At 42.1% G+C, this 17,355-nt stretch overlaps 1 protein-coding gene across 5 annotated transcripts in view; it reads left to right on the forward strand.

Annotated features, from left to right (window-relative positions):
- LOC147460747 (putative ABC transporter C family member 15) overlaps window positions 1–13,655 on the forward strand; it is an 84,881-nt gene extending 71,226 nt beyond the window's left edge. For 3 of the 5 annotated variants that reach the window (XM_086508443.1, XM_086508445.1, XM_086508444.1), the window contains exons 6-11: window positions 9,514–9,808; window positions 9,890–10,104; window positions 10,178–10,483; window positions 10,561–10,624; window positions 10,711–10,950; window positions 11,056–11,742. In XM_086508443.1, coding sequence (XP_086364569.1) covers window positions 9,514–9,808; window positions 9,890–10,104; window positions 10,178–10,483; window positions 10,561–10,624; window positions 10,711–10,950; window positions 11,056–11,168 — 1,233 coding nt within the window. In that variant the 3' untranslated portion in view covers window positions 11,169–11,742. Of the gene's footprint in view, window positions 1–9,513; window positions 9,809–9,889; window positions 10,105–10,177; window positions 10,484–10,560; window positions 10,625–10,710; window positions 10,951–11,055; window positions 11,744–13,208 lie in introns of those variants that run through there. The other 2 variants (XM_086508446.1, XM_086508447.1) reach the window with 2 other exon arrangements.
- Window positions 13,656–17,355: the final 3,700 nt, after the last annotated feature.

Here is a 17,355-nt window from a genome sequence, read left to right on the forward strand (position 1 = left end):
CGCTTTGACTGAGGCTCTGCTGACAACAGGTCACGGTAAAAGTCAGTAGCAACTGTACGCATGTCCTCTGGCTCTGAAGAAACTGACCCGTCAAGCCTCCTCAATTGGTTGACAATGGCGTGCGCATGCCGGGGTCCCATTGTCTCAAAGAACGCCCTCGTCACTCTGTCACCCACCTGGGTCCATTGAGATGCATGTCGATGGAAAGAAAGCTCATGACGCCTCTCCTCTGTGCTGGCAAGGTCTTGGCGAGCCTGCTGCAATTGCTCCTCCAACCAGGGACTGTCTGGGTGCTGCTCCTACATCCTCTGCAAGGAAGCAACGCCCCGTCAGAGACGCTGCTCCTCTCTCGCTGCAGCCTTGCCGGTCGTAGACTCCTTAAGAAAGAATCGACTAAGCTGAGCAAGTCCAGAGGCCACTCTGTAAGCAGGAGAGTCTTGTGTGTCGAAGCCCTCTGTCCAAAGAACCACCACTCGCTCTCTGAGCTCAGAGTCTAGCAAGATCCGCTCAGGGATGCATAGCATCGTGCTCCCCCTTCTCTCTCTATCTGTCACTGTGAGGATCATTGGTGCATGGTCCGAAAAAGATGTCCCAGCCAGAATGCAAGGTGTCCCACCCAAGTCCCAGATGTGGTCACTAACGTAGAAGCGATCTATCGGAGATAGATTCACTCCTCCCACTCTATGGTCCGAAGGAGAGAAGGCCAGGCTGTCTTGGGAAATCACACCACCGAACCGGCCACCTTACCATGTGAGCCGAGCCCAGAATGAAGAGATTATGAACCAAATGAAAGACCTCTTGGAAAAGGGTCTTATCCAGCCGAATACTTCACCTTACTGCTCTCCGGTGTTGTTGGTTCTGAAGAAAAGACGGATCTTGGAGAATGTGCATTGACTATAGAGCTCTCAACAAAATCACCATCAAGAACAGATTCCCGATTCCTAGGATCGATGATATTGTTGACTGTCTACAGGGTTCCTCTTGTTTCAGCAGGATCGATTTGAAGAGCGGATATCATCAGATCCGAATCGCGCCTGGAGATGTCTACAAGACAGCTTTTTGGACGACCTTCGGTTTATTCGAATTTTTGGTGATGTCTTTTGGCCTTACAATGCTCCAGCGACCTTTAACCGAATGATGGATAGGATTTTTAGAGAGTACAGATCTTTTGTGGGCACTTTCTTTGATGACATTATTGTCTTCTCCAAGGATGAGACAACGCATAGAGAACATCTGCTACAGGTCTTTCAGGCATTGCGAGATCACAAGTTGGTGATTAATGCAAAGAAGAGTGAATTTTTCCTACCAGAGATACACTTTTTGGGACACATTGTCTCAGCAGCAGGAGTGCAGATGGACCCAGATTGAGACTATACGTGATTGGCCCGATTTGAAGAATATCCATGAAGTTGGAAGGTTCTTGGGCTTATGTTCTTACTACCAGCAGTTCATTAGAAAGTTTTTTGTAACAAACTGCTGACGTGTCAAAGCCTAAAGAATGGAGCCAACTTACAGATGTGGCCGAGAGGCCTAAACCCTAATTTCTGCTGAAACCCCTAATTTTGGAAACCCTAACCCTAAAATTGCAGAAACCCTAACCCTAACCCTAAGGGTAGCAGGCGGATTTCCATGATTTGCGTTGGCTGATGACATGGCAAGCTGTACGGATTTCCGTGATTTACGTTGGCAGCTTTTGGCATTGCTTTTTGGACCAGAAGCTTTTGAGTTTTAAAAGCTTTTCACTGTAAATGCTTTTCAAGCCAAGGGCCTTTAAATAGGAGGCTAGGGCTCATTTTCTGGCATGCTTCCTGGCGAAGGTGCTGAGTCTGGAGTACCGGCTTGTACTTTGATTATGCAATATAAAGAAATACCGAAAGGGGTGCCAAGGTTTGGGGCCAATACTTTCTAGGATGGAATTCCGCCACTCTGTGTCGCGTGTCGTCTCTCTCTCTCTCTCTCTCTCTCTCTCTCTCAGTTCAGTTGTTATTGAAGTGCTAAAAGTCTGTTCAGTCTGTTCTTTTCTATTGGCACGTGGTGCCCGTCTTGTGACAGTGGTATCAGAGCATCAGGCGTGTGCTTTTCTGAAAGCATACCGGTCCTACAAAAGAGCAGACAGAGGTATTGGAATTTTATTTGAGGTATCTTCGGCCTCCAACCCGGACTTATTAGCCACTCCCACCCTTACTTCATCGCGCATCGGGGGCGCTCCCGTCTTCACCGCAGTGTCTTACAGGGCATAAGCCATTAAGATCACTTGCAAAAGAAGGATCCAAGATTTGTTTCGAGTCACTGTTTTTCTCAGAGGCAGTGCCATGCAAATGTTGATAGCTACCAAGCAGCATACTCCAAGTACTTGGCAAGCTTTCAAGAAAATTTTTGCCCGAAGTTATATGGCTTTTGACATCTTCCTTCGGAGTGCAACTTCTGGCAAAGTGGGGTATCTCGAAATGCTTGCCATGAAAACCGTAGCAGATTATAACTTGAAATTTCTCCACATCTCTCAGTAGATGTCTCTTCATGAGCAGATGACCTTGGAGGTTCGGTGTGATTGCTATCTCTTGGGACTACCATCGCCACCAAAGAAACACTGTCTGTCCAAGAGCTGATAAACCATGCTGTGCTCGGCTACGACTCATGGAAGGAACCGAACCCTAATTTTTGGTGCAGGTTTCAAGATGGAAAGTCAGTCGACTTTTCGAGCTCGACTAATGTCGAGATTTCTTTTTAAGTTTGAGTTCTGTTTGATCTTGTTTGGTGATCCTATTTGGAATTTATTTTGAAATGGATGGTATCTGTTTTGAACATGTTTTGGTGCGGATTTGAATTGTTTGACTCCGGTTTGATACTGGTTTCAATGATTGGTGATTTTACTCCTGGGTGGAGAAGTGAGAAATGATGTTTGAGAATGCTTGTTCATACTCATGGCCTGGACCCTTGTGGTTATTTGCGGGGGGAGTATTGAATGATTGAAATGTGTTGTTTTTACTCATGGCCCCGGACCCTTGTGGTTATTTACGGGGGGAGTATTGTTGTTGTTACTCATGGCCTGGACCTGCATGGTTATTTACGGGGGGAGTATTAAGAAGTCTGAGCAGTGGTTACTCTCAGCACCTCCAAACGACGCAGGCTGCGGTCTAGGGGGCGTTTGGTTCTAAAAGGCCTCTGTATGTCATGGCCCGGACCTTTTTAGGTTATTTGCAGGAGGAGTGATGAGGGAGTCGTTGAACAACTCATGGCCCGGACCTGGATGGTTATTTGCGGGGGGAGTGTTCATCGGCGGCTTTATGTTTCTATGTCTTGTAACATGTATATGTAAGCATTTGTGTTGCATTGTGATGTACGAACTATTGAATATTCCTAATTGGATGAGATTGCCTGGGCATGTAATTTCAATGCATCAAGACACCCGTGGAAGATCAATACAGTCTGGGTGTAATTTTACTACGCCGGAATATCAAGAGTTCCGATCTGGACAAAAGGAGAAGCTAACTCCTTGATCAAAAGAGCAGAAAGGAGAAGCTAACTCCTTAATAAAAAGAGCAAATTGATTGTCCCTCGGAATGACCCTCGGAAATTTTTAAACTAACTTGAGTTGTTTTGCAGATATGGTGTAATCGCGGACGATTACTCCCTTTCTAGAAGGGGAGATGTAACAAACTGCTGACGTGTCAAAGCCTAAAGAATGGAACCAACTTACAGATGTGGCGGAGGGACCTAAACCCTAATTTTTGCTGAAACCCCTAATTCTGGAAACCCTAACCCTAAAACTGCAGAAACCCAAACCCTAACCCTAACCCTAAGGGCAGCAGGAGGATTTCCGTGATGCGCTGGCTGATGACGTGGCAGGTTGTATGGATTTCCGTGATTTACGCTAGCAGCTTTTGGCATTGCTTTTTGGACCAGAAGCTTTTGAGTTTTAAAATCTTTTCACTGTAAATGCTTTTCAAGCCAAGGGCCTTTAAATATGAGGCTAGGGCTCATTCTCTGGCATGCTTCCTGGCGAAGGTGCAGAGTTTGGAGTACCGGCTTGTACTTTGATGATGCAATATAAAGAAATACCGAAAGGGGCACCAAGGTTTGGGGCCAATACTCTCTGGGGTGGAATTCTGCCAGTCCGTGTCGCATGTCGTCTCTCTCTCTCTCTCTCTCTCTCTCAGTTCAGTTGTTATTGAAGTGCTAAAAGTCTGTTCAATCTATTCTTTTCTATCGGCACGTGGTGCCCGTCTTGTGACATTTGCAGAGGTTGCTTCCCCTTTGCATATCTTGACACAGAAAGGAGTCTCTTTCTCGTCGGGACCCACGGAGGTGATCGCCTTTCAAACATTGAAAGATAAACTGACTACAGGACCAGTTTTGACTTTGCCAGATTTGCAGAAGTCATTCGAAGTATATTGTGATGCTTGTGGTCGTAGTCTGGGTGTAACAAACTTGGACACTCCAAGTCAAGAATCTACCACGACAGCACCAAATAACCACTTCAAAACAGTGCATAGTTCACAATTTTATTCGACACTGGCCCGACGGAGTTCTGTGCCTAGAGATATTGGCCCCAAAGACTGGCGCCCCTTTTGGTATTTCTTTTTGTATTAATCTGAGTTCAAAGTACAAGAGTGCGGGCAGGCGCTCACACTCAGACTCTGCGTCCAGATGCTCTGAGTTGTGAGTGGCCTACCCACTTATTTAAAGAGTATAAGGGTTGCCAAAAGCAGAGCCCCAAAAGCTGAAAATCAAAAGCTTAAGTAAAAGCTTTGAAAAATAAAGCAAAAGTTCTTTCTCTCTCTTTCTTTTAATAAAGCAAAAAGGCTTTTCTTCTCTCTCTTTCTTGCTTAAAATGAAATAAAGCAAAGAGACTTTCTCTCTTTTCCCATTGCGTGGAAAAGCAATGCCAAAAGCTGAAATCAAAAACAGCCCACGCAAAAGCAAAAGGAATGCCAACAATCTGCCCAGCTTTCCATAAATCGCGCTGGTGTCCGTACAGCAGGCCACGTGTCAGCCCGCCACGTCAGCAAATCAGGGTTAGGGTTAGGACAGAATTAGGGTTTTTGATTTTAGGGTTAGGGTTTCGGGCAAAATTAGGGTTTTTGATTTTAGGGTTAGGGTTTCAGCAAAAGTAGGGTTTCGGGCAGTCTTAGGGTTAGTATTTTAGCAAAATTAGGATTTCGGGCAGAATTAGGGTTTCTAATTTTAGAGTTAGGGTTTGAGCAAAATTAGGGTTTTGGACAGAATTAGGGTTTTTTATTTTAGGGTTAGGGTTTTAGCAGAATTAGGGTTTCGGGCAGGCACGTCATCACTTTGTGACACTGGGTGCGGTCTTAATGCAAGAAGGCTATGTCATTGCCTACGAGAGCCGATTGTTTTCAAGGCCGGAATTGACAGCATAGATATATGAGAAAGAGCTTTTGGCGCTTATCCATGCTCTTACTCAGTGGTGACATTTACCTACTCGGAGCCGATTGTACGGTTTTATAGATCACCAATGTTTACGCTACTTCTTGTTACAGAAGCAGCTATCAGAAAAGTAGATGCGGTGGGCGAACATCTTGTCACAGTTTCACTTCCAGATTGTCCATGTGCAGGGACAGAAGAACTTGGTGGCGGATGCTTTGTCCCGAAAGCTGTTGGTTCTGGCTATTTCCGCGATACACCATAGAAGCTTCGAGGATATGGTCGATCAGTATGCCATAGATACATATTTTGCAGATATATTCAGTCAAATACAGAATGGGGAGGTAGTAGCAGGATATTCCATTCGGGATGGCTACTTGATGAAGAAAATGATGTTGTGCATTACACAGCCGTTCCTGGAAAAGGTTTTAACCGAACGCCATTGTCCACTATTTACAGGTCACCGCGGCATTGATACCACCTTGAAAGGTGTGGAAAAATACTTCTTTTGTCCGAGACTCAAGAAGGATGGGGGCGATTTTGTACGCAGTTGCTTGGTATGCCAGAATGTCAAATTTGACAAGCATAAAGCACAGGGATTGTTACAGCCTTTACCCATTCCCATTCACCCCTGGGAAAGTATTGCTATGGATTTCAGTTTTGATCTCCCGAAGGCACAGAGTGGGCACGATAGTATCTAGACTGTTAGTGACAGATTTAGCAAGCATTTTATTCCAGTAAAGAAAACAATCAAGCCAGATCATTTAGCGAGACTGTTCATTGCCCAGATATTCAGATTACATGGCATGTTTGAGACAATTGTCTCTGGCAGAGATCCCGTATTCACGAGTTTGTTTTGGAAGGCTATTTGGGGGAACATTGGCACACGGTTCGAGTTCTTGTCATCTTTCCACCCACAAACAAATGGGCAATCTAAGATTGCAAATTCAATCGTACTGGATGTGTTGAAGTCTTCTTTTTGGATCAGAAGACTACATCGGAAAAGTATTTTGCCCTTGGTGGAATTTGCCTACAAAAACACGATCCACTCTTTGATGGGGAAAGCGCCATTTGAGATTATTGAATTTGCTACGAAGGTTCCACCCTTCCTTAGCACGAAAGGTAAGATTTTTGAAGCCGACCAGTTCACGAGGGACTTGGACTTGGTCTGGGAGGCTTTAGAGAAATTTCAAGAAAGACATAAGAAGGCAGCAGATCGACATGGTCGTGATTTGAATTCAAAGGAGAACGATTGGGTGCTCTTACGTTTTAAGAAGGCACGCTTGAGAAACCAAAAGGAAAGGAGCGGCTTTTCCAGAGCTTCGCATGAGATACTATGGACCTTTCCGGATAAAAGAAAAGATAAATGATGTCTCCTTTAGACTAAAGCTGCCCGATACTTGGAGAATTCACAATGCTTTTCATGTGAGTCTCTTGAAGCCTTTTTAAAGGCGATGTGCCCGATGATGGGGATCCAGATGAGCAACTCGAAGTGGAGGAAAACGAGAAGATACTCATTTCAGAACAGATACTGGCACATAAAGATAGAAAGATAAAAGGTAAAGTGATAATGCGGTTCTTGGTTAAATTCAAGAACTATCCCGAATTGGATGCGAAGTGGATGGAGGAGGACCTGGCAGATACTCCTCAGATTGTGAAACTTTACCTTGAAGCATTCGGTTTAGCATAGTCTACTCGGATAGAACCTCCATTTCAGCATGGGTGAATCTAGTGCAGTGGGTATGCACAAGAGGGGAGTCACTCCACTCCTTTGTCCACAAATTGCCCCGATACCTTGATTTGATATAGAATCACTAATGTCCCTTTCGGTTTCAGGGATACTGCTGAGCTAACATTATTCTGCTGTATGACTTTATGAACTGGAATTCCCGATAATGAAAATGATACTGATTTGTACTTGACTTGTTTAAGTGCAGGAACTGATAGACGAAATGACTGCAGCATTTCGGTCCGATAAGATCTCGATAGACATGATTGCAATAAGGATTAGTTAATCGGGCATCTATGAGGTCCCGACTGGATCTAGATGTGATTGCAAAATACGTTGCCAATTAATCACGGTCTGTGATTTAAATGATTGTTGAATGTGATTTTTCATGTGATGTCCTGTGATATCAAGTGATGTCCTGTGATGTGACTGTCGATCGATACATGTGCTAGATGTGTTGTTCCTAGTGTGTCGGTACTAACAGTTGGTATCTGCTAAGACAGTTTATGGCTTCTGTCTGTTTTGCAAGCGTAATTGAGGGCGATTACAATGCTTTCAAGAGGGGAGATCGCACGCACACACCCCGGTTGGTAGTCCTGGAAAATCCGCAGACAGTGACACATGGCATGCTATACGGAACCCCCGCCAAAAAATGCGCCGACAGGCTGGTACGGATTTCGAAAATTGTGACGTGATTTGCGGCGCAAATTCCGCTGACTTGCTGACGTGGTAGAGCATACGGATTTCCGCTTTTTACGTTGTTGTTGTAAGGAAATTTGCTTGTAGCGCTGAGAGCTGAAATTGGTAGCTTTTGAAGCTTTTGGAACTTGATGCTTTATTTTAAAAGAGCTTTTAAGCTTACTGCTTCTGGGGTTTTGCTTTTGGGCATCCCTTGTAACCTTTAAATACGTGGGCAGGGCCCTCACAACTCAGAGCATCTGGACGCAGAGTTTGAGAGTGAGCACCCTCTCACTCTCTTGTACTTTGAACACAAATTACTATAAAAAGAAATACCGAAAGGGGCGCCAGTCTTTGGGGCCAATACCTCTTGGCACGGAACTACGCTGGGCCGTGTCGACCATATAGCTTTTGCTAATTTCAGAGACCGCAGCAATTGCACTTGTCGGTCTCCACAATGGAGGATGATCTCCATGTGGGCACTGTTATCTCTTGTCGTCCACTCGTTCCAGACTTGATAGTTGTTGGCATTAAGCTTGTCTATGCCATATGGTGTGCTACCTAGCTTTAAGAGAAGGGGTGGAAGAGCTCTTTGCCATCTCGGGATGCCTTGGAGAGAGGAGTGAGCAGCAAGATGAATGTTGCTAAGAGGGATTAAGGATCTAGCTGCTTGCAAGCTTGAGTGAACTGTTAAGCTAACAGGGGCTTTGATACCATGTAGGAAAACAAAACAAACACTAATACTAATCTTAAGCTAATCACTAATGCACACCGTGAATAGGAAAGAGTACTCAACTGAATGTATTGAAGCTAGATTGCACAATGTGTTGAACTGATACAAGACCTGTTTATATACATGAATGGGAGTTGATTGTGGGTGGTAGCTAGAGCTAACTAGAGCTGAAATGTAGGAGATAGTTGGCCACTAATTTAGGGGTGATTGATGAGAGAAAAATTGGACCTAATCTAGATAAGAAGTGGGGTGGAGTGCACTCTCACTTACGACCATTTTAACAAAGGGGCACCTGACTTAAGGGCCAATGCTTTTGGGAGTGAAACTCCGCCACTCCGTGCCTCATCTATGTGTGATGTTTTGTCTTTTAAGTGTTTGCTGTCATTTCGGTTTGGTGATTGTTGCAGTGCTTTTAAAGCCTTGCAAGTATATCCCCCCCCCCACCTGGGGTGGGAAACCGTGCAACCCTTCCTAAAAATCTAATTTCAAGAGGACAAGGATGGCAAGTAGAAGAGAGAGGCCCTTTATCGGCCTCAATGCTAGTGGCTAAGAGGAGTTGCAGATATTTGGCTTGACGACTCGGTTGATGATGCCATGGGTAAGAAGGTCTCTTCTTCTGGTGGTTTGAGATTTGTTGGAAATTTCGGGCTCGCGTTTTGAAATTCTTCTACATTGGCTACACTTCTCGGCTGAAATATGTTCACATGGCCTTTTGTAGTAGCTGTCGTAGTTGGTCACTGCACTTGAATCCACTTCCTAACCATGGTTTCTGTATTGTAACGTCATTATTTGTAGACCTGTATCATTGGTTGTAACTCTTTCCAACAATGTCGAGCAATTTACTTTTGCCTTTTTGTAATATGGCAGTGTCGACTCCTCTTTTGCACGCGCGCGCACACACACACACACACACACACACACACAGAGAGAGAGAGAGAGAGAGAGAGAGAGAGAGAGAGAGAGAGAGAGAGAGAGAGGGTTTTTGCAGCAATATTACATAGCATCTGCCAGAGAATTGGCAAGGCTTGTCGGAATTCACATGTCACCTATTATACACCACTTCAGCGAGTCTATTTCGGGTGTTGCTACGATCAGGGGGTTCAACCAGGAATCACGGTTTACAAACACAAATCTGGACTTGATTGACTGTTATTGCAGACCCCTTTTTCATAATTTTGCAGCAATGGAGTGGCTTTGTTTACGCTTGAATGTGGTTTCGAGTATCATGTTTTTGTTGGCATTGCTGTTAGTCGTGAGCTTACCTTTGGGCACCTTTGATCCAAGTAGGTTTCCAGGTTGCTTCTCATGTAGATCATCCTTTACTAATAGCTATTCGTGTCTAAATCTCAAAGCATTTGAGGCAGGTATTGCTGGGCTTGCTGTTACATATGGCTTGAATGTGAGTTACCTTCAATACATGATCATCTGGAATCTTTGCAACCTGGAGAACAAAATAATATCTGTTGAGCGAATTCAACAATACTGCCAGCTACCTTCTGAAGCTCCTTATGTCATAGACAGTTGTCGCCCTCCCACAAGCTGGCCATGGGCAGGCACAGTAATTCTTAAGAATCTGCAGGTGCTGTACCAAGCATTGGGCATACGATGTTTCGCAGAGAGAGGGCTTACACTAAAAAATTTGTTGCTTACAGGTAAAATATGCTCCCCATCTGCCCTTGGTTCTTCATGGAATCACATGCACCTTCTTGGGTGGGCAGAAAATAGGTGTTGTGGGTCGGACTGGCAGTGGAAAGTCGACCCTCATACAAGTATTGTTTCGAATGGTAGAGCCTGTTGCAGGAAGTGTGTTGATAGATGACTTGGACATTTCTCAAATAGGGTTGCATGACTTGAGATCAAAGTTGAGCATTATCCCACAGGATCCTACATTATTTGAAGGGACGATACGCGAAAACCTTGATCCATTACAAGAGCACAGTGATGCCAAGATATGGGAGGTAAATTTACAATATGGTGGTTTGCCATGGCTTAAGTAAGTTCTACTTGTATAGATTCGTATCGCTTTTTGCTGCAGGTCCTTGACAAGAGTCAACTTGGGGATGTTGTTCGAACGAAACATGACAAGCTTGATGCTCCAGGTTTGCATCTTTGGGCCGCCTTCTTGTGCTTGCAAGCAAGTTTGATATGCTGTTGTCGTTTGAGTGTGAAAGTGGTGCATGTGAAGTGAGTGAAAATGGAGAAAACTGGAGTGTTGGGCAACGGCAGCTGGTGTGCCTAGGGCGGGCTCTTTTGAAACGGACGCGCATTCTGGTCCTTGATGAAGCCACTGCTTCAGTGGACACTGCTACCGATGGCATCATACAAGATACTCTACGCCTCGAGTTTGCAGATTGCACAGTCATCACAATCGCGCACCGTATTCCAACCATCATACAAAGCGACCGTGTCTTGTTTCTGAGTGATGGTATGAGCAACCTTCTTCCTTCCACTTACAGGCTTTAGAAATGGAATAAATAAACTTTCCTGCAGACCTCATTGTGCATTGCCTGCATGTCCATGTCCATGCCAGGGAGGGTAGCAGAGTACGAGCGTCCCCAAAGGCTGTTGGAGGACAAATCGTCTTTGTTTGCAAAGCTTGTATCGGAATATGCGCGGAGGTCAAGTGATGCTGCCTTGCAATAATGTACATTTGAGCCTTGAGCTTGCAGGTGGTTATTTCTTGGCCTCTTAAGATTTTGTCAGCCAGGGTTCTTTCTGGATATGTAAGCTATACTTGTGCCTTTAAGATAGCTACAAGGTGGGTTTTTTGGTTCTGTGCAAACACTTTGTGCACAAAACAAGCAATAATCCTCACATAAACAAAGCCATTCCATGGAGGTTCTCTTTGCCCTTCGCTGGACTTTTTGGGCCCATCCAAAGGACAAGATGACTCTTTTTTGGCTTAGAAGTGCAGGGAGGGTCTACCAAAAAGTCCTTAGGGTCCAATTTTTGAAAACAATCCCTTTCCCAAATTAGTACCTATAATTTGGCAAGTTGCTAACTCTGCATCATTGACTTGGGAAATTTGCAACCCTCCATACAATCATGTTCTTGTCACAACATTTTTTCACAAAGTTAGGGCTAACCTCCTTCACTCTTGGCACCTCGACTAACCTCTAGTGTTGCCCATCTTTTGCATGTTGTAACCAATTGCCTACTTTGAGAGACACAAGGAATCCTTTGAGTCCTCTTCGTGTAAGCGTCGGAACAATCCCAACATTAAATGTTATATCAAATGGTTGAATATACAAAGAGCATGCCCGATTGCACTTCTCTGCTTTTGGAGTGCAAAAAAAATGAGAGTAGTTGGTGTGTATTAGGCAGTTCAAAACTACTCTCTTCAATTAAATGCCTCTGAAGATTCAACCACTCAAGCTACCAAAGGTTATTTTTTTCCATCAAAAGGAAAATTATATTAGAGAGTGCAAAAAATTATCACATTATTGGTTGAGTGTGATATTAAACAATAGAGGATGTACAAAATACAAACCCTAAATTTAAATAGAGAGCCCAAGAAAGAACACTAGTCATGAAAAACGAGTGGTTACCCCTTTATAGGTGCGTGACCATAGATTTAGATTGATTGGGAAATGCCCTTGATCATGGGACTTGATTGCTACATTAGCGGAAGTGGATTTAGAATAAAATTCTATCTTTGACAAGTGACTATACAATTTTGTGTAACAATTTTAGTAGACCATTGTTGGTGGGCCATCACGATCTGACAGAGTAGCCTAACGAGAACTCAAACCAACATAAATATGTCAATCTGAGGATGTAGTTGACCCTACTAGTGCGTGGAAACGTCGAATGCAATGTCCTAACAACAATTCATTGAGGAGAAAGGTGTCACTCTCAAGCCAAGAAGCAACTAAGGGGGAAAACTCTTAAGTCTCACGTGCGGTCTATCTCTCACTCTATTGGTCATTACGGTGTCAAATGAACTCCAAATGACATAAAATTTGAGATTAGGGATCTCTAAGCTATGGGCAATAGGTTTCTAACAACCAAACTTGTAAAAGTTGTTGTCGAGTAGGTGAGCAACCATGATTGTTGTCATCTCTTATCTTCATAAGAAATGACAAGTGGGGGGTCGTTTGGCTTCTCCTAGGGCCTACTTACCTCTGTCCATGCTTAGTTTCACTTAAAACACCATTAACAACTCACAAAGAGCACATAAGCACACAAGGCGACCTAGAGCTAAAACCACTCATTGTGTCGCGCGCACACACACTCAAACATAGTACAAAAGACAGATACATGATGCTAAGAGTGAGAGAGAGAGTAACACAAGAAGTTTCATTAGCAATGCTCACCCGAACAATGAGTAGTGAATGCGCGGGCTCTTCACCATGTAAGTTCAATAGTTATTCGATACTTAATAATTACAAATTTTTGGCTTATATACCCAGGGTTAAAATTGGGTATTGGCTTGAAAGAGAGAATTATTATAAAAATGTGGTGGATTAGGATATCTAGCCTCTCATTAAGTACAAAACCGTTTTAATACAATCAGATTTTGCCCGAGTTTATGAATTACATTGTCGGCTTAGGTTTAAAAATTGAATAAACAAGTCAATGATTTTTGTTGACCCGTCAGATTTAGTGTGAGCTGGTCCTTTGCTTTACACCTCTCCCTCTCGGTTTCTTTTTGTCCCTGACAAGAATTTACTCTTTAAGCAGGGGCTGTCTTGGTTTCTGTTCGTCCACGAATTGCTGGAAGGCTATCATCATTCGTTGCACTTGATCCTCCTCCTATGGCTTGTAGATTCTTATAAGTGGGTTTTCTCAATCATGGACAATGTAGGCTACAAATCTGAGCCGGAGATCTTTGCATATTGGCGTGAAGATAGTGGAGTCGATTTCAAAATAGCCTGTGTAGAAGGCTTCTTAGAATGTCTGCATGTAATGGCTTGGAAGGAATATAATTCATGAGAAGAGTCCATAGATGACTTTCATCTTGGGAGTATCTTTGAGATTAAAGATGAGACCTTTGTATCCTCCAAGAATAAAGTCCATCTGACTTTTGTGGCTTCTGTATTGTAGAATGTATTGATACATGCTGAGAGCATGTAGCAAATCGTCAACATCATTTTACAGGCAATATTGGGGTTCTCCGTAGACCAGGCTGATCATTTATTTGATTGCTTTCCTTAAGAGAAGACTATACCATACACACACACACACACACACACACACACACTAAGGTAACGTTTTCTTGTCCTTTTTATGTTAATGCACTTGTTTGAAAGTGATTCCCCTTTCATGTTGGTTTAAATTCATGCTTAAGCTCTCATGTTTTCATAAGGAAGCCTTTTCATTGCCTGCTTGGGAAGAAGAAGAAGTTCTTAATTTTGTCGTTTCTTTCAAAGCTATGGTTCATTACTAATCATAACAAACCACGTTGCTAACAACTAACTATGATATTATTTCAAGTTCTGTTATTTTAAGTTTCTTAGATTACCGGACTAATATGACATAGAGAGAGTAGAAAGCACTCTCTTTAACCATAGGTGGTTGGAAATTATATTTACCTAAATAGTATGTAGGATGAATGCTGACTAATATCTATAATTATCCCTTAATCTCCCACATAAATCTTTTTTTATATTACTTTTATTCTCTTGCCTAAATTACTTTTATAAAGGTAAGTGTCATAAAGCAAAGGCAACTAAGTATTGGAATTTGTTTTGGAACTATCCTTGTTTTTCTAAGAGAGATAGTGTAAAACTCTCATGAAAGACTCACAACTTTTTCTTGATTATGCATTCATCTTCCCTTTCTACATAGTATGTGTGTGTGAGATTCTTTTTGGGGTTAGTGTCTAATTCTCTCAAGAAGACATTGAGCTTTGAAGGACAATTTTATCATAATCAAAGAAGTTTTCTGTGGAAGAAGGATCCAATTCCAAGTAGGGTTATCCTTCCCGTGTCTCGTCAATTGAAAAACCCAAAATCCCAAAACCACTCCTAGCTATAGAATTAATACTCTGCATGGTAATGAGGTATGCCTAAAACCCATCTCAAATAAGGATTTGTTAACCATGCATACTCAATTGCATGGACATTTTCACTACACTTGCATACCCACTTTTACGAACTTCGCATTTTATTTTTACACTATCATTCATTGAATGGTTCTACTCTTACACAGTCAAGCATCAACTCTTCTATAATCACTCAAAAGAAGTAAGTTGGTGCATAGAGAGCATATACATTGTTCTTTTTAAGTTTGTATTCTTTCAAATTTGTTTTTCAATTGCGATACGGGAGGGGTAAGGAAGACATATTTAGGAATTTTGAAAAAATGCATAATGTTGGGACAAATTTTTGTGAACCAAGTTCTTGAGTGCTGGTGGTTGCATTGTGCTAGGTTGTAATGTTGTCAACCATTAGTCTCAAGTTCTAGAGTAGAGTTTGCATTGTTAGTATGTTGCATTATTTTTCAACCGTTGGTAGCAACTTTGCTAGGTTGCATTGTTGTCAAGAGTTGGGTGTCAAGTTCTAGAGCAGAGTTTGCATTGTTAGTAGGTTGCATTATTGTCAACCGTTGGTGTCAACTTTGCTAGGTTGCATTGTTGTCAAGAGTTGGTTCTCTATTCTACTAACTTGCAGAAGTTGCATTGTGCTAGGAATCAGGAATATACAGAGAACTTGGAAACTGTTGATGTTTAGATGGGGATCAAGTGTATACAAAGAAATGGGAAACATCGATTTTTGAATTGTAAAGTGAACAACTTTGCCTTGTTCTAGAAGAATAAATAGAATTTGAAGAAACTTGGAGGTCCTTAAATGGTTAAGTGTGGGGGCTTGAGTTTTAATAAAGTTGAAATGTTGAAACGTGAGTTAGCTAGAATACTCATTACAAGAGCAAACAACTCAAAACCAGAAAGTTTCATGCAAAAATTGACAAGAGGTAGCATACACTTGTACGTAGGAAGTCGGGTACTTTCTCTCACATTTTCCCGTATAGTGATATTATTAGGAGCTTCTAGGGAGAAACCATATACTAGCAATGTGCATTGGAGATCAAGAGGACACTGGTCTTCCTTTAGCTTTGAGGTTAGTTGTCCCAATAGGACAAGTTAGGTATATGGTTCCTCCCACACAAAAACTCATGGTATTGTGGTATGCCACAATATGGGAAATAATATAAGAATTTGTTAAGCTAAAAGGAGTTTCCTAGTACTTTTTCTGAAGATTATACCAACAAGAGTCAATTGCACCTAGCTAGGTATATGATGCCCCCACACAAACGCTCATGATGTTGAGGTAATATACCACAAAATAGAAAGTATTTTAAAAATTTGCTAAAAGTTCTTGTGAACATAAAAAGAGACTTACAAATGCTCTCGCATCTTAAAAATTGAACTAATCAAATGAAAGTTGATGTGCTAAAAACCTTTCCAAGTACTTTTTGTGAAGATTATAGAAGCATGTCATGTTCAGTCTAGTTTTATGCTGGAGAAGCCACCCATCACAAAACTTCCATGATAGAATTTGGTTTTAGAGTATGAGATCAAACAACCCAAAATTCCAAGACAGAGCTTCATGTACAAATTTACAAGACGTGTAGGAACTCGATGAATTCTTTCTCATTGTTTTTCTATATAGAGCATAACATCCATTAAGAAGAGGATGGGTTCTAGGAGGGCCTCTTTATTTGCCATGAGCTTCTGGAGGTGATCAACATTTTGACAAATAGGTGTACGCCATGTGTGCAAGAATGGTAGGTGTGTAAGAGATGTGTGAGAGTGGTCAAAGAATGCACTTTCCCCCCAAAAAAGGAGATGGATAATTTTATATTTTTTGAACTTCCATAACTCCCACCACATATGATCTCCGATTTGAATGGAGATCATAACAAATCTATGCATCGAGCTCTTTCCATAGATATGCTACATGATGTGGTTTTACCCGCTAGATTTTAAATTTCATTTTGGGGGGGAAATTTGAATTCAAGTAAACTAGCTGTTTTGTCTGTTTGAATTCAAAATTTGTTATTTGATAACATTCTTAACACTAAAGGTTTGACTTCCTTAAACTGCCAAATAAAGAGGCCCTCCTATACCCCATTCTGTTCCTAATGTGGGAGATTTTTCTTGGGAAGCATATACCTAGCCATGTACAATTGGACGGAACGGGCCAATAGTACATAGCAAAATATGTGATGCATCCATTGCAAAACCCTGTGATGTTGTGGAAGTTCACACTGTAGGATGTATTTTGAGAATTTCTCTAAAACATCTTGTGAAAGTTTACTATGAACTTGTAAATTCTCTCATACTAGAAACAAGAAGGATTAAAATGAATGTTTTGATCTGAAGACTTTTGTAGCATTTCTCTTGTACACTCTTCTAGCAAGGTTCAAACTCGAGTTTGAGGCTTCAAGAGCCACCTGCAATTCAAAGATTCCACTTGGTAGGTAGTTTTACCTTAAACATCCAAAATAAAAAACCACAAGATTAAAGAAATCAAAACTAAAAACAAAAAGAAATTTGCAAGAGATATCATCCATTCTTGATGTAAGAAACTCACACTCATGAGCATTTGCTTGGACCACGTGCCCCCCCATCAACATGGTTATTCTTTTCCCCAACAACACCAAGCTAGGTATGTGGTGTCTTGTTCACAAAATCTTATGAGATTGTTTTAGGTCCTAGTTTAGGATCAACGATGAAAAATTGTATAAACATGCTTGTGATACATAACTAGGACTTGATATTTCTTCTACACAACCACAAGCAACATGTTTTCAAAGACAACAAGGCTCGAGCTATAGTTTGAGGCAAAGACAACAAGGCTTGAGCTATAGTTCGAGAAAGTGTGAG

This window comes from Adiantum capillus-veneris, chromosome 3 (assembly GCF_014529385.1).
Source record: "Adiantum capillus-veneris isolate H3 chromosome 3, ASM1452938v2, whole genome shotgun sequence".
Classification (NCBI taxonomy): Eukaryota; Viridiplantae; Streptophyta; class Polypodiopsida; order Polypodiales; family Pteridaceae; genus Adiantum; species Adiantum capillus-veneris.